The 24498-nt window shown below is 37.8% G+C and overlaps 2 protein-coding genes and 1 long non-coding RNA gene across 3 annotated transcripts in view; 2 read left to right on the top strand and 1 right to left on the bottom strand.

Annotated features, from left to right (window-relative positions):
* cplx4c (complexin 4c) overlaps nt 1-2981 on the top strand; it is a 7969-nt gene extending 4988 nt beyond the window's left edge. Inside the window, exons 2-3 of the mRNA XM_008434439.1 lie at nt 1108-1195; nt 2221-2981. Coding sequence (XP_008432661.1) covers nt 1108-1195; nt 2221-2439 — 307 coding nt within the window. The 3' untranslated portion in view covers nt 2440-2981. The remainder of the gene's footprint in view (nt 1-1107; nt 1196-2220) is intronic.
* Nucleotides 2982-5835: 2854 nt separating this feature from the next.
* Nucleotides 5836-24498, bottom strand: part of LOC103479786 (uncharacterized) — a 23425-nt gene continuing 4762 nt past the window's right edge. Inside the window, exon 3 of the long non-coding RNA XR_535984.2 lies at nt 5836-6500. This is a non-coding gene — a long non-coding RNA (uncharacterized LOC103479786). The remainder of the gene's footprint in view (nt 6501-24498) is intronic.
* On the top strand, nt 7380-13452 carry rx2 (retinal homeobox gene 2). The gene is made up of 4 exons (XM_008434441.2): nt 7380-7664; nt 8038-8493; nt 11191-11447; nt 12386-13452. The coding sequence occupies exons 2-4, from the start codon at nt 8211-8213 to the stop codon at nt 12821-12823; spliced, it is 978 nt and encodes a 325-aa protein (XP_008432663.1). The 5' UTR covers nt 7380-7664; nt 8038-8210; the 3' UTR covers nt 12824-13452.

Genomic DNA, 24498 nt, shown 5'->3' on the forward strand with positions numbered 1-24498 from the left:
CCGGCCCTTTAAAAACATTTATGATCTTGATTTGGTCCAAAACAAAAATGAGTTTGACACCCTGACTTACAACAGATGAGAAGTAAAAACTGTGCAAAAGCCAGCAGTGATGCAAACACCCAATTATAAAGTTATGCAGTCTTAACAGCTGGAAGAAAGGATCTGTGATGATGCTTCTTTAAGCACCCAGGATGCAGCAGTCTGTCACTGAAGGARCTCTCCAGTTCTGCAGCAGCTTCAWGCATGGGATGGGAGAYGTTGTCCAACAGTGATGCTATTTTACCCAGAGTCYTGCTGCCTCCCACCGCCTGCTCTGGGTCCAGGGGGCATCCCAGGACAGAGCTGGTCKTCCTGATGTCCAGGACAGAGCTGGCCGTCCTGATGAGCTCACCTGACCTAAACAAAAGCTGGTCAGAGTTGATAGGAGAAACGTCGGGACTGAAAAAGAAACCTGTTAGTGTCTGYGAAAGCCTGAAGGCTCAGCTGGAGGAACAAGCACAAACATGCAGTAAAACGGATACGATCAAAGCATATTTATGTCTTAAAGRGGCACAAACTCTAATCAAACAGCAAATTAATGAACGTACGATGCACCGGATTTAGCAAAATGTTACTTTCCACCTGAATTCCCATAAAAACCTGAATATATCCACTTCATCCAATCTCACTGAGCTGCAGACTTTTTCAGGGAGGAATCGGGGAAAAACGTGAACCTCTTGTACCCAGAACCAGAACATGAACTCGGATAGRAAGTGTGTGAGCTGCTCTTTCCTCAACACAAACATTATTATCATGTGGTAATGCTGCTGGTGCTGAGATACCGCTTTACAAAGAAAGGCTTTGCTCCTCGCCACCTGCTTTGTCAACCCGTTAACCTTTTAATTCACCCCTCTGCTGCAATACCTGCAAAACATTTCTATGTTTGGATGTCAGCTCCTGAGAAGGTCAGCTATGGATTTATAACAGTCACAGTGAGCAGTGTAACAGGAAACACTGTGAAGAAATACAAATAAAAAGACTTAAGTGTGTATGTTGATGTTATTTTTATGAGTCAGAGTTTGTTCTTTAGCTGCTTTCTGTCTTATCTGTCGTGTTTCTGCTCTGCAGGATTCAACGAGACAAAGACTTTGCAACAAAAAAGGCTGAGAGGGCAAACCTGAGAGTCGCACTCAGAGATAAATACCGACTACCGGATGTAAGGAGCTCTAATCATTCTCTATCTGTTTGATTATTAACATCTGAATGCATTGTTTCAAATAAAAAATACTAAAGAAAATYAGGACTTCCTCYATCTCTTTATTTGTGCCAAACTAAGACATCTTGTTAAGTCTGGGAGCTGTCTGAGGGCMACACTGACTCTGATGGGCAGGAAAAGCTTTAAAAGTAAAAATTGCTCATTTTAAATGTCAGATTCAGTTTATAAAAATGAATGAAACACACCTTCYCTCCATTAARGAAAAATAAAATACACACATTTGGATTAAACATTTCTTGAAAAAGAAACAAAGCCAAACATCACAACTTGAGATGATAAAGGGAGGAAAATCTAATAAATAAACAAAATAAACAGAATATATTGTGGAAAGGTTTGACTATTTAGCCTCCATAGAGGTGAGTTGATCCTCTTATGTTATAGGTTTTTGCATTTCCAATTTAATTCTGCAAATGTTTCCTTCATTTTCATTAAGTCTAGCATTTATTGCAGGCTGCAGGGCGGTGCATTTGTTAGCAATGTTGCCTTGTAGCAAAACGTTATAGATTTGAAACTTTTTGCATGTCAAGCAAAGTCAAGTTCATTTTATTATTCAAATCAGTAAAAAGAAGAGAAAAAGGTTTTCTATCTGAGCAAACCCAGCCGACTACATCAATATGCAGGAATCCCTCAAGCTGAGGTTGCATGTCACAACGAGAGAAGTAAAAATTWCAGCAAATATTTGATACAAAGTTAAATGGGTAACACTGAGGGGGTTCTGTAAAAACYTAAAGAAAGTAAAAAGCAGTTTTCAAAATAATTGATTCTCATCATTAAGCTAACAGAAATAGTTTTTAGAACTTAATGTCAGTGTGTGAAGAAAACATCTCGTTTTTTTTATGAAAAATATGTCGCCTTCAGATTATAACTGTATTTATAAGTGTATGTAAAATCTGCTTTGATGTGCAAAACATTTYAAATCACGACTTAAACATTCAGCTGCCATTTTTTGCTGCCTTTTTGATCAGAGCGCTCTCGACGGCGCCATGATTCAGATGGCCGGAGACGACGTTGACCTGCCGGAGGAACTGGCCAAAATGGTGGATGAAGATGAGGAGGAGGAGGAGACCAACGATTCATTCCTCCACAAGCTGCAAAACATGGACCTGGACGAACTGAAAACCAAGGCCCAGAGCAGAGCGAGYGAGCTCCGGCAGACTGCGGAGGAGAAATGCGTCCTCATGTGAACGCCTGCAGTGCGGCCCAGACGAGCTTTAGTATTTAAATTTAGCTCYGGTGTCACTATCTGTTTTTTTTTATTTACTTGTTTTACAGAACAGCCTCAGCTCTGGACAGTTTCCTCACAGAAAAGCTTCTCGTTTTCGATGTGAGGCTTTATGTCTCCATTTCTTTCACTGAAACATTTACCGGTAAATGCTTCTTGTGCAGATTTAGAGAAGTTTTATGCTCGCCAAGTTTGTGTAAATAAACATGTAAAAATACAAACATTTTCTGCTTTTCTGGARGGTGTGTAAAGAATAAAGGATTTATATCCTCTACTCAAAATTACAAATGTTATGCATATACAACTCTGGAAATAATTAAGACACCACTTAAAATGATCAGTTTCTCTGATTTGACTCTTTATGTTTGAGTAAAATGAACATTGTTMTTTTGTTCTATGAACTACTAACATATCCATGACATTCCAAGTAAAAATGTAGTATTTATTTGCAGAAAATGAGAAATGGTCAAAATAACAAAAAAGTTGCATACCTCAAATGATGCAAAGAAAATAAGTTTATATTGAATTAGAAACGACTATACTAATGTTTTAACTCAGGAATCAATATTTGTTGGAACAACCAGGAGGTTTTCAATGGGATTCAGAGCAGTGGGCTCTTAGTTTTTTCCAGAGCTGTATATTATAAAAAAATCATCCTTATACTRTTTTAAAATGGTAATAAAGCTCTGAATGTTAGTTAATACTTTGCTTATTGTGGATGCCTCGTTTTCAAATGAATCCTGGATGTTTCATATCCACTCTGGTCCTCCTGTTTGTTTCTATATTCACAATCTTTGAACATTTCCACAAACGTCAATCTATATTATTCGGATTCTTTATGACTCAACAACAGAAAGTGAGGCAGAAATTTACCAAGACATGTTAGTTTTCAATTTATTTTGAAAAATCTGAATATACTGGGTGTGCGTTTGTAATCTGACAGCCCAAAATAAAGTCCAGCTATTTGCCTCCGGGCTTCACTTCGCTGGGAAAAGTCGAGTTTAAAGTTTGGCAATGTGCCTTTTAGCGGACATGCAGAAGGTCAGATAAGATGTCATAATTTCAGTTAACTTTCTACACTGATGTGCTATCTCAGCTGCAGCTAACCAACACTGCTCAATAATCAACAAACTCAATAAACTTTTTAATCTACGCAGGTATTCATGTTTTTTACTTAAATCATTCTTTTAATCTCAGAATGCCATTTTTTTGTACCTTTACAATATTATYTTTCATATGTTYTAAATGTGTCCTCTCAGTTCAGCCTCTTGCTTCTTGTATTTTATCTTTTGACATCMTCAAGGCGAGTTATTGAGTTGTTTCTGAAAGCAGATGTTCAGATTCGAACAAAGAGGTAAGCAGSAACTTACAGATTCGTAACGAGGAGCAAAAGAAGACAAATGAGAATGAGTCCTGCCTTTCCCTAAATATAACCTCATGATGAGAGGAGGAGATGAGCTGCAGCAGGTGAAGCAGCGCCAATCAGTCCTGCCCTGCAGCAACAGAAAGAGTMACACACACTATGCATCTGCTCTCAGCACAACAGGGAAGCTGGAAGAGTCCATGGAACGACGGGAAGAGCCAAAACAGGAGAAAACTCCAAGAAAACCTGGTAGTGGCTGAAGAAGAATGGCTCAGATCAGTCAATCAGTCAATCAGTTCAAAGTGTCTTAAAAACACAGTAAACACAGTCAACAACTAGAACATAGCATCAGAATATTTATCAACGTTTCATTTGTAATRTTTCAAAGAAAAGGTGTGTTTTAAGTCTGGATTTAAAGGAACTCTGTGTTTCAGCTTTTTGGTCGTTTTCAGGAAGTTTGTTCCAGATTTGTGGTGCATAGAAGCTGAATGCTGAATACTGCTTCTMCATGATTGGTTCAAGTAATATTCATGTATTAGAACGGCCCAGTCAAAGCCCCAGCTAAGAATCTGTGGCGAGACTGAAAACTCGATGGTCCTACAKCCAATCYGATCGAGTTTAAGTTRCTTCACAAGCCGAGGAATATTCATCCATTTTCCTCACACATCACAGTTACGCTGTATTTTATTTTGAAACGTCTCATTAAATCGGAGTATAAAACACCAGTTMGTGTTAGAAACCAGACAAAATTTAGATGCAGCAACAGGAAAATGCAGATTATGAAAGGACTACAGGAGTTGTTGTATCTTACTGCTGGATTCTTAGTTTTAAATTCTGTCTGTTTCGTAAAGAATGAAGCTGAGCCGTCATTATTACTCGTCAATCAATCAATCAATCAATCAAATTTTATTTGTATAGCACATTTCAGCAGCAAGGCATTTCAAAGTGCTTTACATAATTAAAATAAAAACAGAAATAAACAGTGAGAAAGAGAGAAATTTAAAAAATAAATAAAAAAAAAACAAACTCCCGTTGTCCTTTGCGGAATTTAACTAACTATAGAGGACTCCGCCGTCCTTTGCGGAATTTAACTATTTCATAGAGGACTCCGCCGTCCTTTACCAGAGGACGCCGCCGTCCCACACAGAATTTAACTAACTTATAGTTAGAGGAGTCTGCCCTCCCGCGGACTTTAACTGGTCCCGCTGGTGGCAGACTCTTTGGGTTTTTCCTGGACCGCCACCTGATCAAACCCTCCCTTTCCGTCGTGTCCTGTCCTCCCTCTGCAGCTCACCATCCCCCTTTCCCCCGGTAAGCTGACACAGCGCCTTTAAACATTAGCTGCTTTCTTCCTAATAGGATCTGAGGGACTTACATTGTCATCTGATAAAACTAAGGCGCTTGATAGCTGTGCTGCACCCTCTTAACCAATTTGTACTCAATTAGGATAATGGGGAAACAAGCAAAGAGGGACAGCTTTAATATATTAATGTGATAAAATGATTATCAGTTTCTCTTGTCTATGACTTGGGTGCTATTAGAAGCATCTCGCRGGGCTAATTGGAAATATTAGTCGTTGATGGAATAAGCTAAAGAGTAACGCATGATAAGAACATTTATTTGATTTGATTTAAGATTGGATTATAGTTTTAAAGGCAAGAATGGGAGCTCAAAGTGCCACTCAAATATCACAGAAAGTTAGTTAAACTGACAGATGAAAAACAAATATTTTATCAGAACCTCAGGGCCCAAAGTTGGTTTGGTCCTGCTGGTTCTGTAACAACTAAAAACCAACTGAATGACTTTGTCTAGGAAATCAAAACTGGTGTTTTATAAAAATGCATTCAAGGCACAATTATCTCAGATTTCTGGTGCTGAAATTATGAAGAGATTTATTTTTATTAAGTTTGTTCTTTCAGAAAAAAAAACACATTTAATTAAACAATTATTTAAAAGCTCAATTTAAGCGTTTTTTTTTTTGGGGGTGGAGGGGTTTACCACAAGACACATTTAGAGACGCTCAAAAATAACTGACTTTCTTTACCATGTGGTTTAAATGTGCTTGGTTTCAAATCCCCTGCTGTGTTCGCATCTTGAAGTTCTTTCTTTTTGCTCGAAGGCAAAAGTAACAGGCTTCTCAACCTCTACGTTCTCAGAAAGCAACACCAACAAACCGGAAAACGTGGTCAGCGCAAAGCCACTTAACCTGCATCCAGTCTGCTGCAGCAGAGCAGAGGCAGGCCTTTAAGTAGTTGTTAGCTTTTAAATTTCAGCTCAGCTCAGCTGCTTAAACATGTCACTGATGCTGAGATGTTAATGCATTTCCTAGGCAGYTCCTGTCACAAAATGCAGAAACAATAATTGCTTGTTGTACTCAATGGTTTTGAAGTACGAGAGGAGAATCTTATTATGTTTTTTGGTCGTAGCAAAACACAAACAAACTAACAAAAAATATTGGTCGTTTACTTTTTCTTAGATKATGTAAATTTTCATCATTCTTTCACAGTCCAGAAATATGCATAATAAGTTAATTGGTTAGTTTAATTGGTTGATTAACCTGTGGAGTGTCTGCAGACATGCATGCATCCTCTGGTTGTCTCTGTGCTGCCCTGACTGGCCACCTGTCCAGACTTCACCCATTCACTGCTGGACACAGACACCTGCAAGGTAAGCAGACGCAAAGAAAAAAAAGTTGTTTAAAAAAATATTTGCTAATCAAAAGTTTTGTCTAGAATAAGAAAGAGGTACATAAAGAAAGTAATAAAAATGATTGTTACAACGTTTTTGTAAGGGAAAAGGGATGTCGTTTGGAAAAAAATGTCTTTCTGTGCCACTTTTCCATGCCGGGGTTTTGTTTATGACGTGCAAAGAGCTCCTAAATATATCTACATGTAGGGGGAGTGAGGTCAGAGGAAATCTCCTAGTGAAGTCTTTAGGCTCATTAAGGATGGGCTTGATCTCTGCAACACCTACTGTAGCGGCAGCTTTGGTTCTGCCAGCTGGCAAAGGAGAAACTTACAGGCTGTACAATGAAAGAACAACTACAGTCTGGCTTTTAAACTCTACATGGACGTTTTACATAATCCTGACAAACATAAATGATTAAAATATATACTTTTTGAAGTTTAAGAAGAAGARCATGCAAAAAATCTGATGCAAAACACGAATTAAGCACACAACTTGTTGCTAGCATGTAATTTCAGAAGCTATGACAAGTCAAGTAGGGATTTAGAATAATAACTTGCTGTATATCATCTATTAAAATCTATTAAATCTATTAAAAATGAAGACGTCCCCAACATGAAACAGCATAAGATTGGGTCCGTTTCCCCCTAACATTATTGAGAATGAAGGGATTATAAAAAAAAAAAGAACCCACCGAACACAAGCCATTATCTTCCGAACAATAGAGTTTTTGAAAGAAAGTTTTGTTGCGGCTTCATTAGCAATGGCCTCCCTCTGAGGGCTGAAAGCAGGACACATTTGGAGCAATTACTTGACCAGAAAACAACTGTCAGTCATTCTTAAAGGGGAAGGATTCCAATTAATAAACCTCTTAAAGCCTCTGGTTTTACTACCATTCCCCCCCGACAGCTTTTTGGTGTCTCGTGTGGTTAAGGAGAGTTTTGTCAGGAAAGAAAGACGTTACTTGTTGCTGCTGCTATTGCTGCTGCATGGATCACAAGCATTAGGTCCTTCGTGCAATTGTTTGCAGGGGATTTGAAGGACTTAACTGGGAGTAACAAGTGCATACAGAAGATATTGTTGGTGTACTTATGGCCTACAACATGGACACTATGTGGGAGGTAAAGTGAAACCTAAAGGTAAGATTATCTAATACTTCCTTTCAGCTTTTTGACAACTTCTTCACTGTGTAGATGGTTTGCTTTACCTCTAAAAAGATGGAAATGATCAAAAGAATCATGCTAATTTGTGTTATTTATTGGTGAAAACTATTCTTCTGTCACTCATTCAGAAGCATGTCTGTATGGAATAAACTGGAAAGGACATTAAAATATRGACGCCGACTTTAAATTTAAGAACAATTCAACAGTTTGTTGTCAAACCAATATTTGCTGATTACCAGTGTTATGACTTGTCACCAAGTAAATAAACTGTGACTGTTAAACTTCTTCTAAAAATCATATATGTAAATGTTTATAAGAAGCACTGAAAATAGTCTTTTCCGTTTTGCAGAGCAAGATGAAAGTTAGTTCTGCTGCTTTCATCGTTGAAGTAATCTTTGGAGCACCTTAYTCTTGGCGTTGTCTGCTTTCCTGCACATGAACTAGAACAAGAGCGTTCGACAACAGCCAGAAGCCGTTTGCTGTTTTTAACCAAGAATASTGAAGGAGATCCGAAAGGCTCGGATGCATTTATCAATGGATACCCTTGGGATAGTGGACGATAGTGGACACGGAATAGTGGACAACTATGACATGGGGAAAGGCGCCGGGTCGAGCGCTGGAGGTCGGGTCCACAGCATCGATGTCATTCTGGGATTCACTAAAGACCAGGAGACTTTGCTCCATTCGGTGGGAGGCGGGGACAGTCCGAAAGACTCGAGAGCAAACGCACAGGATCCTGAAAAGACGGACCCATACGGGCATCTACCAGAACTGGGTGACGGCTCCCAGCATGCTGCCTACCATGGTGAGTCCGTCCAGCAAGACGCTGCTGCTGACCCGAAAATGTCTGATCCCTTTCCTCTGAAACAGTAAACACCAACTTTACTCTCCCTACTTCCAAAAGAACTTATATAACTGTATAGAAATGAAAATTATAGATGTTTATTTAAATGTTTGTACATCTCTTCCCAACATAAACTGACTCTCATATTCATATGTCAAACAACCCAAAATTTACAGTCAATTAAAAGAAGCATAGATCATAACAATTTAATTCAAACTGCTGAATTGCACTTAGTTTAAATATCTCCTTACATTTCTTTATAATTACACAAATGCTAAATTATTTTCTGCCTCTTAATTCAGCACCAAGTAACAATTAATTTGTTAAGGTCCAAATCATTTTCAGGTCTACAGAGAAACCAAACAACTCAAATTTAAACCGATCTAATCTTATTGTTTAGTTGTAAATGTTGTGTATCTCTAACTCTTTAAGCCTGATATGAGAACAGTAAAAAATATTTAAAGATTTCAATGCTTATTTTTACAAAATGTGTAAATATTCTAATTGTTACAGTATTGCATTTAGTAATTAAATATTAAGAGTTTATAAGAGACATTGATGACCGAAGTATCAAAACATAAACATGATGCCCATTCCTCTTTTTCTGTAAACTTGATTAAAGATCAAGTTTTCAAAACAATAATCACTTTTTACATTTAATCTTTTGCAACCACCCCTAAAAAATGTCTTTAAATGCATAAAAACTCTATTAATAGAGCCAAAGATTTATTTAAAACTGACACAGGTCACCTGTATTACTTCGGTCCTCCACTAGATGGCACAAGACAGAAATAAGATTCGATGTTGCCGGTTTTTGAGGAAAACACCAACTTTGTTGAAGAGGAAGAGATCTCAGAAATAGTTTGTCTGTTTCCCATTATATGTTTTAACTTAATAAAGATAAGTGGATGTAGGAAGCATATTGAATAATAGTTAGAAATGCTTAAACATGTTTTGGTTTCACTCATCTTGATTGGAAATGTGCAAAAACAAAAACCATTTAGATTTTAACCATTAATTTACGTGTTTATTTCTTTCTGTATCTATTTATGTATTAAGCAGCAGACACATTTTCAATTCTCTTCCTTGAGAAAATGTGTGCTGACACTGCACAGCAACCAGACCCACCAAACTGTTGGGACAGGAAGCATTTAAAATAAATGAAACACATATAAGAAGTTTAAGTAGCACAGAAAATAGAATAAATATATTAATAATAATAATGTCAGTAAGTTTAAAAGCAAGTCTTATCCATATAAATTAGCAGAACCGTTGCTTTGGTTTAATAATCAGCTTCACTTTAGTGTTACATAGATCCTAATGTTATTTTAATTTGTCAATTTGCCTTAATTCAATAAATTTTATAGTTTTATTTAGTTAGAATTGTATTGTTTGTGTTAAACCCTTTTTTTCATGGAATCTATGAGGTCACTTCTGGTCTGTAGGTTTTGGTTTTGTGCTCTGAATCCATATTTTAAACAAAAAAGTTCTTGTTTAATATACAGAAATAAGTATGTGAAATTGATTTTGAACATCTGAATCTGACTGTTTGCCTTGTTGCTTGTGCAGAAGTGAACTGAAGGCTCCCTGGTTAGATTAGAGGAAGTAGAGGCTCGCAGGTTTGACAGGCAGCATCTGTTACTATGGGATTACTGAATTAAGTGAAAGACTTGATGTCAGCTGGACTCACCAAATACCTCGAGTTCAAAAACCCTTAAAGGGACTCGTCCATCGGTATGCTGACTCATCGAAAAACTTATGTGGCAACCAGGAACAAAATCAAAACTTTATTTTTCGAGGTTTTACAGGTGTAATCGTGTTTATTAATTTGTTAGTTGCCACTACCAATGTACAGGTTTAATTAAAATCCAATTAAACACAAATCAGTTTAATTCATATCAAGCCCAATTTAAATAAATGTTGTTAAATGCAAAAGATTGAAGCACAGARTGATACAAATCCATTGCTACGACTCCAATTCAATCAAACTCATGTTTGCTTGAATATCTACAAGCAGATAAATCTAATATTGGGAAGAGAATTTTGCATTTCTGGGTAAAAATGAGTAATTTAATCATTTTAAACACTTTACTCAGACAAACAGGACTTGTCAAGATGATACTGGTYATCCACAAACCTCCTAAAGGGTCCAATTTAATTTATTTTTTAAGTGTATTTTCTACACTTAAAAAATGTCTGCAACTTAGTTGAAAATAAGAGCGAATTATGACAATAAAACCAAATATTTGTGAACTAAGCTACTTCTATGCTATACATATGCTRTCCTAGCTTGAATTATTCTTTAAATCAAACATAAAAAAAATTACTTTGCCTGATATCTTTGTTGATTGCCACACCTCTGGCTCTTATTTCCATATGGGACTCAAAAATGTTCACAGAGGGATGAAAATGGGCCCCAGATGGGATTTTCACAGAGTTGAAGACTTTATAATACAATAGCTCGACCCATATTGATCCTAGATGTGATATACAATTGTTTTATGTGAACTTATTTATGGTAAACCAAATTGGGTCCAGGCCCACGTGGTGATCATGGATTTCAGGAAAATTAAAAATGGATGATTATTAAATCAAATTGGATATACTGAGTCTTTCTCAAACACTAACTATTAATGATTAAACCCTTTTTCATGTTAGAGTCTGACCTTTTCTCCAACGATAAGTGTGACGAAGAAATAGACAACCTGCACAAGGAGGTGGACGTTGCTGAAGACTCTCCAGATGGAACTAAAGAGGAAGAGCACACTAAAAAGAAGCACAGAAGAAATCGAACCACCTTYACTACTTACCAGCTTCATGAGCTGGAGCGAGCCTTCGAAAAGTCCCACTACCCGGACGTCTACAGTCGGGAGGAACTGGCAATGAAAGTCAACCTGCCTGAGGTTCGCGTTCAGGTAAAGACTGAAGTAAATCACTGAATGGATGCCTGGTTAGAGTCTAAATGATGCTAGGAAGCTGAATAATTCTTTATACGTTGAAGGAAGCCTGAACATGATTGGCTTGACGCTCATTTGCTGAGAGTTGATGGTAATCTTTGCTAATATCTCCTGTGACTGTGACCAAACCACTTTGTTTCTCAGAGGTCTATCAAGACCATTGAATTCAGATACTAAAGAGCTCGATTTTATCTTTTGTTTTGTTTTACTCACTGGTGTTAAGTTGTGTCTTTAGGATGACAGTTTATAAAGGTGTTTTCACTTCCGATAGTCCGGTTTACTCGGTTTMATTGCAGCATTTGTTACATTTTCAGTTGATGCGGTTCGCTTTCACACTGCACTGAGTCAAAATGAACCRATCTAATTAAAAATCCAGCTCAACCAAGAACCACTGAGAAAAACAACACAAACGTCTGAAGAAGATACTCAGTGCAACTTCCTTTTCACGAAATGTAAACAAAAATGGAGTGGTATCAAATTTTACTGATTGTAGGATTCATTTTGTGTCTTTGGTGTAAAACCACAAGCCATTTCTCCTGCTAGCACTAGATACATGCGTTTAATTTGGTTGTATTTACCCAGAATGCCCTGCGCTTTAGTCCACTTTCYGCTTTTGGATGGGATCTCTGGTCCGCTTGGCATTCACATTGCATTCGAACCACACCAGAGTTCACTTCAACTAAAATGAACCCTAGGCAGGCAGACCAGAGTTCACTTTTCTGGTCTGCATCAGAGTTCGRTTGCGCGTTCACACCTCCCCAAACAAAAACCAGACTTTCCAGACATATAAACTAGAGTTCAGCTAAAGCAAATTAAGCAGGCTGGTGTGAATGCATCCTTATGTCAGCAAGTGCAATGAAAAACTCAATGTTCAGTCTCTCTGACTCTCTGTCCAGGTGTGGTTCCAGAACCGAAGAGCAAAGTGGAGACGGCAAGAAAAGATGGACACCAGCACCATGAAGCTCCACGACTCCCCAATGTTATCCTTCAATCGGCCCCCCATGCCTCCCAACGTCGGCCCGGTGGCCAACCCGATGCCACTCGACCCCTGGCTGAGCTCGCCTATTTCCAGTGCCACGCCCATGCACACCATCCCAGGGTTCATGGGGTCGCCTCAGGCCCTGCAGCCCACCTATTCCAGCCACAGCTTCCTCAACAGCCCACCTGGCATGGTCCAAGGCATGCAGCCCATGGGCCCACCTCCGTATCAGTGTCCACCAAGCTTCAACGATAAGTACCCGATGGAGGACGACAGGAGCTCCAGCATCGCYGCGCTTAGGATGAAGGCTAAAGAGCACATTCAGTCAATGGATAAAACTTGGCAGCACATGTGATTTTGCTGCCTAATGTGAATGGATCTCTCTCCTTTGAATGTTTACAGACTGCTTTTTGATTCACAAACCATTGACGGTGATGTGTGGAACCAAAGATATAAAGAACTAACTCTTTAAAAAKGAACTTCTCAATGTCTTCTTCGAATATGACTAATTCTTAGGAGACTGGTAAAACTTTGGTTTTGCTCCTCCCAATGTTTAGGCATAGATTCCCAAATTAGACACTTTTTGTCCTGGTATAAATGTGCACGTCTTTATTTTAGACTGTATTTGCATCCAGATATATGAACAGAAAGGCTGGTTAAAGCCATTTTGTCAGAGGTAGCTATGTTTGTTAATGGATTTTATTGACAGATGTGAACAAATTTATATATGTTTGATGTCTTAACTACGTGGTGTTCTGATTTTGTTTTGGTGTTTGTTCAAAACATAAGTTTATAGGTCTTTCTACAGCTGCCTGTGAAGATTTTGCAAGAAACCCTGATATGAAAATGTCTTCTTGAGGACTAGCGGCCAATAAATTCTGCTTTGGAGGTTTTGTACAGCTGTAAAGTTCTCACTGTTTTTGAATGATGTAATATTTTTTGTTTCTCTAGGCTTTACGGGATTAAAAACATCTTGTTTTTTTTTTACAAATTATGTTGCATAAAAATGTTTGTAGCTTGCAGATTTCTTTTGKTTTGGCGTTTATTTGCTTGTTTCAGATCATCAAACTTATTTTAATATGAAAGACAACCAGAGTAAATACACTATTTGTTTCCAGGTAGCAGTTTTATTTTTAATCTTAAAATATTTCCTTTAAGGACRAATCACTATTTGTGCCACCCTTGTCATGTTCAAGTATGAGTGCCATGCCACAACATCTCAATTAGATTCAAGTCTGGATTTTCTAAATACCGCTCCAAAACCTCCATCTAGTTCTTTTTGAGCCATTCTGATGTCCACTTGCTGATCTGCTTTGGGTCATCAAGCTGCATCTTGACAATAATAAAAAGTTATTTATTTATTGCTGTCGTCAGCACAGATGGAGTCAGTTTGAGTGTTGAATGCAGGGAACATGTTGTGGGGAAATTAGTTCTTGCATTCAGTTCTTGCAGTGATGAGGAGCCAGAAGAGCGAATGCAACCAGATGTAAAAAGTTCCACTCTGCACAACATTTTCCCACATATTTTGGGGATCATCTAGATCACATGTGTCAAACTCGAGGCCCAGGCCAAATCTGGCCCACCGTAGGTTTTTATATGGCCCTCTAGAATCCAAATTACAACAGCTTTTTGTTGAAAACMTCCCAGTTTTTCAACAAATCTGTAAAATTCACACAGTCAACAGATCGCCACGTTTTTCAAATTTCTTTTACTGCAATTTTCTCAAAATTAGCCAAAAGCGTTTGGTTTAAGTGACTGCTGCCTCAGCCTTACTTGATGCCAAGTTGTAGTCCGTGATTGATATGGCGATTWATAAAAAGTCACATTTAACATCTTATATGAGCACAAATATTGTAAAGCTTCCTTAAAAAATATTTGTAAATTAGCACCACAAAATCTATAATTTTGATTGCAAAAAACCACAAAAACAATCAAGAAATACTTGATGGATGGGTCAGTGTGAAAGGATGGTCAAATAAAATATTATTTAATTTTACAAAGCACTGAATGCTGAAACAAAAATCTATTTATTGATATTTTAACAGTTTGATGGATTTTATCAATACATTCTGGCACAACCGGCCCTTTAAGAACATTACAATTTTGATATGGTCCAACAAGAAGATCATCTAGATGTTTCATGGCTCTTTGGTTAGTGCCTTGAAAGCTAAAGATAGTCGTTTTTTTATATTGTTAAGTCCTGAACTCTGACCTTAACTGATGRAAATGAGGCCAGCAGTGCTTTGGATGTTTTCTGGGTTGTTTTTGGTGGGCCATTCATCCCTGTTTAATGTTTTCTCAATTTGTGGATAAWAGATCTCAGAGTCCCAAAGTCTGACTTTGTAAATGTTTCTAGACTGATACGTATCACAGACATTTAAAGAAAAAAAAAAAGTTGCTTAATGGAAACGACAAAATCCGACATAATTTCCTCAATTTTACTTTGGTTTTATGCTCTTTTCAGGTAGTTTTTAGCCTTTCCAAAAAAGAGTACATTTGCTGATGTGTGGATGGAAACATGTGGTTCTGCTGGTAGTTTTGGACAGTTTCTCCCTTAATAAATGACTCGTTATGGTCATCTCTGTCCAATGTTCATGTTTGCTTGATGATCTGAAACAAAACTTAAGRAATCAGCGAGGGAGCAAATACTTTTACACAGAGTTGTACATCTGGYTGTAAAAAGTAGAAACGTTTGCTCAGTTTTAACCTAGGATTGGGTTTAAAGGGAATCCTGGCATTTATATTTAAATAATTAAAACGGCCTGTGAAGAGGACAGAGTTCTGATGAGCGAGGTTAACGGAAGTCACAGAGCGTAATCTGATTTGGAGGCTAATTTAAACAGACAAGCATACCTCTTAACACCTAATTACTGCTTTTAAAGCGATTAACCCTGGATTCTCAGCCACAGACAGAATGGCCTAAGTTACCCTTGAAAAACTCTGTTTAAAACAAAATTAAATGGTCCGTTTCAAACTAACTTGACAATTTGTTTTACTGTTATGATGATTATGGTTATTGATGGTAAAATATGCTACTCACATTGGTAATAAATCCTTCCTAGAAGTCCTGCTATGTTTAAAAACAGTGAGGTGACATTGTAAGGATATGCTGCTGTGTATAATTAATGGTGCAAACCCACAAGTTAAAGCATGAAGCCAAATTTKTAAAAAGTTGGAGTCATTTCTTATAAATGAAGGTGAATCAGATAATTACAGAAACTCTTTTGCTTGCTTTTCTGAATATCTTTATGAAACAATTTTTTCAGATCCACCACAAAATATAATCAACAAACAAGTAAGACAAATATTCATACCAGTTGTAGATTTATTGTAGATTTATATTTAAAGTAATTCTTTCTTTTTACTAGTAGTAGGATTAGTACTTTTACTGTCTCAATCAGAGTCCYGACTTAAATCTGTTGTTTTGTGGAAGAAACAAAAAATTAGAGTGAGCTCATCTGTAAAAAATAAAATGTGGAAACAAGCAAAACATTAGCTAGCAATTATAATAATTATTGTAAAGATTATAAATAGATTTCAACATGTAAATAAAAATATTTCAGCCTTTTTACRTAAATCTTTTGAGATGTCTTTGTCGTTTCCAAACGTCTTGGTTGAACAAAGATAACGTTAAATCTAAATCTTTCAGAGGAATGATTCATTTTGTAAGTCTGATCAAATAGATAATATTTTGCCTACTTAAAATATTTTGATAATTTTTCATGTCGCTTTCATGAGACAGACTTTATAATAGATGAAAAACCAGAACAATGAGGGGTTTAAATGAATTTAGATTGTTATTGATAATATTGTAGGATTATGTCAATGGGATTTTCATTCACTAAACTCAAAGAGGGGTCTAACAAAGTAAAATGGATTCACTCAAACTCACCTCTTTAATTTTAGGAATGCTTATTTAAACATTTAAATAAGCATAGATGTAACTAAGCTGCTTACACTATGTTATTCCCAACTATAAAYGCTGCAGSAACATAAAAKCTTACCAAATATTTGTCTACTATTCCATGCAAATTTCTTAGTACACWGGAAATAAGACAAAACTAACTTACAAGTTACTTTTCAGCAAGAAATAAGAGCTTGTTTTAAGTCAATATTTCCTTAATATTCATGAAAAAGTATTAGTTACAAGTGAAATAATCTGCCAGTACAAGACATTTTCCYTATATTATAAGTTAAAACATCTTGTTACACTTAAATCTCGAACGTTTTTCCTAAATATTGCTGAAAAGTTACAGTACTTTTACTTATTTCAAGTGCAATAAGACATTTTCAGTAGAAACCAGACCAAAAATACTTGGTAAGATTTTTGTTTAATTATAAGTTTAAGTAAAAATATAGAATCAGCACAACTAATCCTGAATATAGATGAATTAAAAACCAATGAGTTGAGATTAACTTCCACATAAAATATACAGTATAAACATCACACATATTATCAGTTTTTTAATTATGCACAATTGCTCAGTATCTTCCTGGGCTTAGAGCGGCTTTCACTTTCTACTTGCACAGCGATTAATCTATTTAGAGAGCGTATGTGAAGCACTTTGTCTTCTCTCCACACGTCCATTAGCGAGGCTCTAAAATGACTTGAAGCACAGGTTGACAATAGACCAATGTAAGCTATGACAGGGCGAGCCGGCCTGATGGGGGCCTGTTGTGTCCGTTCAGACCTGTGGAGCCTTGCCAGCCCGTTAGGCAGATGAAGCTCCACTCCATCAGGCCCAACCGGGGGTGTCAGGGGGCCCAGTCAGCCGGGCTGCAGAGGCCACAAGGGCTAAGCCCTAATTGCCCTYCAGTAGCCTGTGTGGCTCAAATGTCCCTCTTTATGTTAGGARGGAGGAAAGTCTTTAAACTTTGTAGAGATTTGTTCATTCTCAGTTCCTTATTCCCACATTTTAACTGCTTAAGACACCAAATGAATCCAMAGCTTTGAAATATGTTTGGGAATTTGGTGCTTAAAGGGGACAGAAAATAGATAAAGTTATAAATGTTTACTTGGAAAAAATACGAGTAAGAGACAATTTTACAATTTGACCAGATAACATGTGCACTGATCATCATAATAAAACATTTTCCTGCTCAAAGAGAGACTGACATTAATTTTAGTACTCATGTAAACGGTACAATTCACCTAAATATAGAAGTTTTTATCCTTTCCTGCTATTGAGTTTGTGTGTTTTTTCTCCCCAACTTTCTAAAGTCATTATTCACAAAAATCAAAACTCAGTTTCAACTCTTCTTCCACCTCCTTGGTTCATTTCTATAYAACACAGCAGCTCTGGAAATACTTTGTCAACAAACAGTAATGAAGTCAGCTGAAACTAAACTTGAAACTGAAAAAAGCAACAAAAAAAAACGTTTTCATCCCTGAATAATTAAATTAGGAAGGGGTGCAGTTTACCTAGAGATAGGCAAACTAGGTAGAARTATTTTTTTAAAGTGTGAGAATGATCCCTAGAAGACACTTAGATTTAACCAATTTAAAGTGTGTAGCATGTTCATGATTAATTGTGTATTTACTTATTTCATTTTTCTGTTTTCACCTCGACAATACCTCCATGTCAGAGGAGATGTTGTCTCTTAACTTATCTTAATTTCTGCTTGAATAAAATGAAAGTCCATCAGAGTTTTAATTGGCAAACATCATCTCTCAACCACAGAGTTACTTTTACAATCTTATGCACCCATAAAATTGAGMTTTGAGAGCCTCTGTAGAATAATCTGAGATGATGAACCAGAGAATATCATGCAAACTGCACCCAGAATACGCTCATGACATACTGCAGCTAGTAATTAATTACATGCATTATGATGTTATCTTGGTTGACCAAGCATGACCTTTGCTGGGCCCAGGCTCTAGTTAACAGGCTGGCTAGCGGGACGTGGTCCACGGTGAAAATAATAAGGGAAAAGAGCGGAATTAATTGGGTTTGATTAAGAACACTTTTCAAAGGGACACTATTTTCCCCTCTTGACATAATTACAGATCACTCTGAGGGAGGGGCGGCCGGCGGGGTTGACGGCTGGCGCCAGTTGCTTGTCTTTGCGGCAATGTTCACCTTTAGAAAATGGACGCACCACTCAAGCAGAACATCCTCTTTTGCTGCCCACTTAGTCACATGGCACCAAACATAGTTGCTAATATTTTAATCTGGAGTTTTGTCGCATTTTGTCAAATTTACATGTTAATTTTGTTTCTGGATAACTTAATTTTGAACATAAGATTTCAGTCGCCATTAGAAACAGTGACATGAGGAGAGTACATGAAATGTATTTAATCGAAAGGCGTCATTATAAAACAAAAGACTTTATTAATTAATTTGCAAGTATGAATTTACTGAGGGTGTTTTCTAATCCAAACAGTGTAAAAATTATACTGGCTCAAATAAATACACAACTTCTAATATTTGGATGAATATCCCTTAAATTGCAAATCAGCCAAGTGGTGTTAGTGTTTTATACAAAAAGGATTTATATAACCTTATTAATCAGACAAGGCCATATAAAACTTTATTATAACATGTTTTATACAATAAGAAGTTTATATAACCTTATTAAAATAGATGTTTTATACGATAAGCATTTTATATAACCTTACTAAAACAGATGTTTTATATGATAAGAATTATATGATGCAGATTTAGCAGATGTTTTAATACGATAAGAACTTTATATAACCTTATTAAAACCGATGTTTTAATACGATAAACATTTTATGACGCCGATTTAACAGATGATCATGTGCGATAGCATCAATTTATTGATTTTTGATTTGGGCGTGGCATTTTAATCCATTAAGCTCGATTAATTAAAATTTGACATAAGCTTGTATCCTTATTTTTTCTGCTGTTATGTTAGATTTACCAATGTTTTATTTTATCTTTTTTTATCCAATTACCCGATTAATCATAATAATCGATAGATTACTCGATTACTGAAATATTTGTTTACAACAGCCCTAATCACAACAAAAGTGTCAACTTTTAAGAATCACTTGTTAACCTTACACACAAAGACTAAAACATACACCATCATCATTATATGATGACATTAATTAGGAGAAAAATACTTCCAAYTGAATAAAAATTCTGATTAGTCTCTTCACGATCCCTATAAAAAAATAACAGTACACAAAAGAAGAAAGATATTTATTTAATATTAAGTGATTAAATGACAAGATACAGTAGATTTATCATGCCTGCTTTATGACACACAAAAACTAAGTTATTATGATGAGAAATGTTTTCTGCCCATAAATGTCTTCCTGAGTAACAGCAGGACTAAAACTGACAGGATTGCAGCTCAAAATGTCAAAGAATTGGCTCAACGTGTGAAAGTTGCAAGCAAAAACGACAAAAAAATATATTTTCTTGATCTCGTCACCAGAAGATGAACTTACAGTATTTTGCTTTGACCTCATTAGGAACAGCTAAGCCTTTCACTGCTGCCAAAACATTGTCTACCATCATCTGCACCATCTTTCTTATTGTCCCACGCAGGCGCAGAGCTATGGGAGGGGTTGGGGCAGCGGCTGCCCCCTCGGCCAGGGCCCAGATGGGTGCCCATGGGGGCCCGGGTCTGGAGGTGCCAGGGAGGGAGGAATGGTTTCAAGTCACTTTAATGTCTAATTGTAAATGGAGAAAGTGCGCCCTCGCCTGTTCAGAAAGGTGTATGTAATGTCAAAGTTACTGTCCCTCAATGGAATATATAGTAGTCAGTCCCAGTGGCTGTTTGACTCACGGTTTAGCCAATGTGTTTCCTGGGTAAAAATCCAATGAGACACAAACCGCACCGCACCACAATCMTTCTAAATGAGAAAATTGATTCACTTACCAAAGACCTAAACTGGTCTCTCAGGCAAAACAAATACCCGGAAAGTCAGCAAACCCCAAAGTTACAACACGAGGTAAAGAACCGGAGTTCCCACAGGACTCCGTTTATGATCTGAGGTAAAAAACTACAAAAATGAAGTTAAAGAGCTTCAAACCTCTTTAAAAAACCTGGAGAGGGACTCAAAACTACAGGTTGAGAAGGTTGAGGCAGAAAACGGCAAATCGTGTCTGAAATCACAGCATACCAAGCGAAGGTTGAAAAGCAACAAAAGTGAAGATACTTGAGGTTGAAGTGTCCCGAAAGATCGACGAATTTGGCATGAAGAATAATGAGCTTTGGAAAGAAAAAAGACAAGTCTAGACTTCTTGAGCCCAGCGTAAAAGCTCTGGAAAAGCATTTGAAAGAGGCAGAAAAGGAAAATAAAACTCTTGAGAAGAAACTCCACATAACCCCAATGGAGGAAGCCATAGAGAGAACTAAACAAGAGTTTAAAGCAAGAGTTGATTTATCTTCATGTACATTAATTGTGGAAAAAAAGCGAAACAGGACATTAAAAGAGCGTCTGACGAAAAAAGAACAGGAGGTGAGTAAACTCATGGAGCAGCAGGCTGAGACCTCCCAGCTCTTAGCTTTACAGCAAAAGAAAGAGGCTCTGGCTGTGAAACAAAGTTTAGCCAACACAGAATATGATTAGAGAGACCTGAAGAAAGAAAATAAAATCTTAAATTTGCAGCTAAACGTACTAAGCGAAACCAGGGAGAGAGATCAACAGCACATTAAAGTCACCAACCAACTGCGTAAGGTGACAGAAATGCACGAGTGAGAAGAAGGAACATGAGAATTTGAAGAAAACCATAAAGAGCAAAGGGGCTAAGGTAGAAGGTGATATTGATCAAAGCAAAGTTGAAACACAACTTTGCTTTGATCAACTCAAACCTCTACCACCAATCCAGGAAAAAAAAAAAAAACTAGCTACCCAAAACAAAATCAATAGGTAATCGAATAATTCTGGTTCTACGCAAAGAAAAGATAGAGCCAGAATTTATTGACGAAAACATCACAACAACACAAGCAAAGCTGAAGCCAACACCTCCAAGCAAAAGGAAGCCTGAAATGCAGCCTTTTACATCTCAAGGCAGGAAGGTTTGCCCCATGGAAACCGACCGGAGAAAAATGAGCAGTAGATAACGGTATTGGGGTTAAACCCGAGACCTGATTCCCTCTTCACATGGGTCCACCACCTGTGGGAGGGACAAAGGGGTGGGTTGCAGTATCAAAAGGATGGCAGCTRAAGGTGGGGGACCTTGGTGATCTGATCATGAGCTACAGAAGCTCCGGTATCAGAGTCTGGTCCTCATTTCCGACAATAACTCGGGCTCATTTCCAGTGAGAGTTGGACTCCGCCAAGGCTGCTTTGTCACTAATTCTGTTCAATACTTTTATTGACAGAATTTTTAGGCGCAGCCAAGGTGTTGAGGGGATTCGATTTGCTGGCCTTAAGATCGCATCCTCTGCTTTTTGCAGAAGATGTGGTCCTACTGCCCTCATCAGGTCGTGATCTATAGCTCTCACTGGAGCGATTCGCAGCCGAGTGCGAAGTGGCCGGGATGAGGATCAGTGCCTTCAAATCCAAGGTCTTGAGCCGGAAAATCTGGTTAGGATGCCTCCTGGACGCCTCCCTGGTGAGCGAGGTGCTTCAGGCACGTCCCACCAGGAGACGGCCAAGGGGAAGACMCAGGACACRATGGAGGGACTATGTTTCTCCGCTGATCTGGGAACTCCTGGACCAAATGGCTGGGGAGAGGGAAATCTGGACCTCCTTACTTAGGCTGCTACCCCAGCGATACGAAGCGGATGGAGAAGCGAAAGAAAATGGATGGATGGACGGACGGACAGATGGACGGACAGTTCCAATCATTAAATAATAACATCCGAATAGACTTTCTTTTGTTTGGCCATAACCATAATTTTCTGTTTTAATCTAATCAACTTTAGATTAACTCATTAATTAAATGGGRTGCATAGGTTTTCTCTGGGTSCTCCGGTTTTTCCAACCATTTGGGGAAAAAAATGATTAGGCTAATTGGTGTVTTTTAAATTTTTATCTTTGTCTCTTGCTCACTAACTGTTGGAGACACTCTTTAAATGACTASTAYTAGTCTTTGAAGACTACTACTCTTCAAAGTAGTCTCCTAGAGTGTGTCTTTAAATGGACACACTCTAAACTAAATGCATAGGTTGTCTCCGGGTGCTCGTGTCTTTCCTACCATTTGAATGGCTATCATGTTGGATGAATGGATCCCACGTCTCCGTCCACTGGGATTGGTGGAGTTACTCCAGGAGGTGGAGTTTGAGCTGCAGACAGCGAAAGCGGTCCTGTCYGAAAAACTTCTACCTCTAAGGCCGGACATTCCATTTTTCAACTTCACCGACCCAGCTCCGGCGTCTCCAGCGTCCACGTCTTCTGCATCTGCTCCAGCTCTGGCCACGTCTTCTGCGTCTGCCTTGGCACCGGTCACATCTCTAGCTGGAGCTCCAGTCACTGCTGCTGTGAACTTTGCGACCCATGCCACAACTAGTGCTCTCCCTCAGTCCCCTAGTGCTTCCTCGGAATCCTCACCTCTTAGTGCTCCCCTGAGTTTCGTAGTGCTCTTTCTGAGTCTTCTAGTGCTCCCTCTGAGTCTCCTAGTGCTCCCTTTGAGTCTCCAACTCCTAGTGCTCTCTCAGAGAAAACCATCACTCATCTCCTGCCTGGGTCTGCTGCGTTCTCTCCCTCACCTGCATTTCATTTCTTTAAACTAAATGCCTAGGTTTTCTCAGGGTACGCTGGTTTTTCCTTCGGGAAGAAAAAATGCATTAGGTTAATTGATCTCTTAATCTTACCTCTGTGTCTCACTCACTAACTGTTCACAAAGAATATGAACTTATCTATTTAAGATTCTTGATGTTTCTTTTTAGCACACACTCCTTAAATGGCCTCATATAATGTCTTCCAGCCCTAGTGTTTCTGTATTTTCTGTCTTCTTAGTTTTTAACTGGTCATAGAATATGACCAGTCTCTCTAAGCTTGAGCATCTTCCCGTTAAAAGGAAGTTGTTTAAGTGTTTAGGCTAACTGGTCTCTTAATTTTACCTCTCTCTCTCACTCAATAACTATTGGATATACAAAAACTCTGAACTGAATAAAACTGTTTCTTTCTAGCACACGCTCATTAATGGCCTCATACAATGTCCTCCAGCCCTCCATTTCTATTTGAAATAGACTTCTTCAGGACGCCATTAACTAAACAAAAAAGTGTGATTATATCACCAAGCTGAACACAGCAACTGCATTTAATCATATTTTAAATTTTACTGATATTTATTGGTGCTCTCGTGGAAAATACAGTGGTGAAAATAGAAAAAAATAACGTCCAATAATACTATCAGTTTTGTGTGTGTGTGTGTGTGTGCGTGTGTGTGTGAGGGGGGACGGGGTTGTGTGTGAGACAAAATAATTAAAAATTCTTATGATGAATTTTTCACAATAAATGATAAACAATATGATAAATGTCCACCCCTAGGCTTTACTCACAGTGGCACATGTCCTATACAAACATGATCAGAAAGGCCACTCAGTGAGGAAGAAGCCATTCCTCCTAAAGAATCATAAAAAAGTAAGACTGCAATTTGCAAATGCACACAGACAGTGGCAGGTGAGGTATCACTAACATCTTGTCTTACATTCACTTCCTCCATTCAGTGTGCTAAACACGTCTAATAAATAAGAAAAATTCCTAAARGCTTATTTTAGGGAAAAGGCTACTTCTAATGCACTACTAAGGCTAATGCTAAGACTAATGCTAAGTCTAATGATAGCACTAATTAGCAACTGCTAATTAGCACTTGGCTAAAGTTAAGGTTTCTAAGGTTAATGCTAATGCACTGCCTTGCTTTCTRTGCTTTGCTATCGTAAGTAGCACTTCAAAAGAGCAGAGGAAGTCTTATGTTTTTTGAACAATAGCAATATTTGTTGTCAATCAGTTGCTAAGAAACGAACACGTTTTCTGGTAGGAAAGCGCCACAAAGTAAACATCTGACTTTTATGTTTGCAAAATTTACTAACTATATTTCTTGTGTCTAGACAGATAAACAGTATTTCAAAAGAGTTTATGTTTATAAACAATAAATTTGGTGT

This window comes from Poecilia reticulata, linkage group LG17 (genome assembly GCF_000633615.1).
Source record: "Poecilia reticulata strain Guanapo linkage group LG17, Guppy_female_1.0+MT, whole genome shotgun sequence".
NCBI lineage: Eukaryota > Metazoa > Chordata > Actinopteri > Cyprinodontiformes > Poeciliidae > Poecilia > Poecilia reticulata.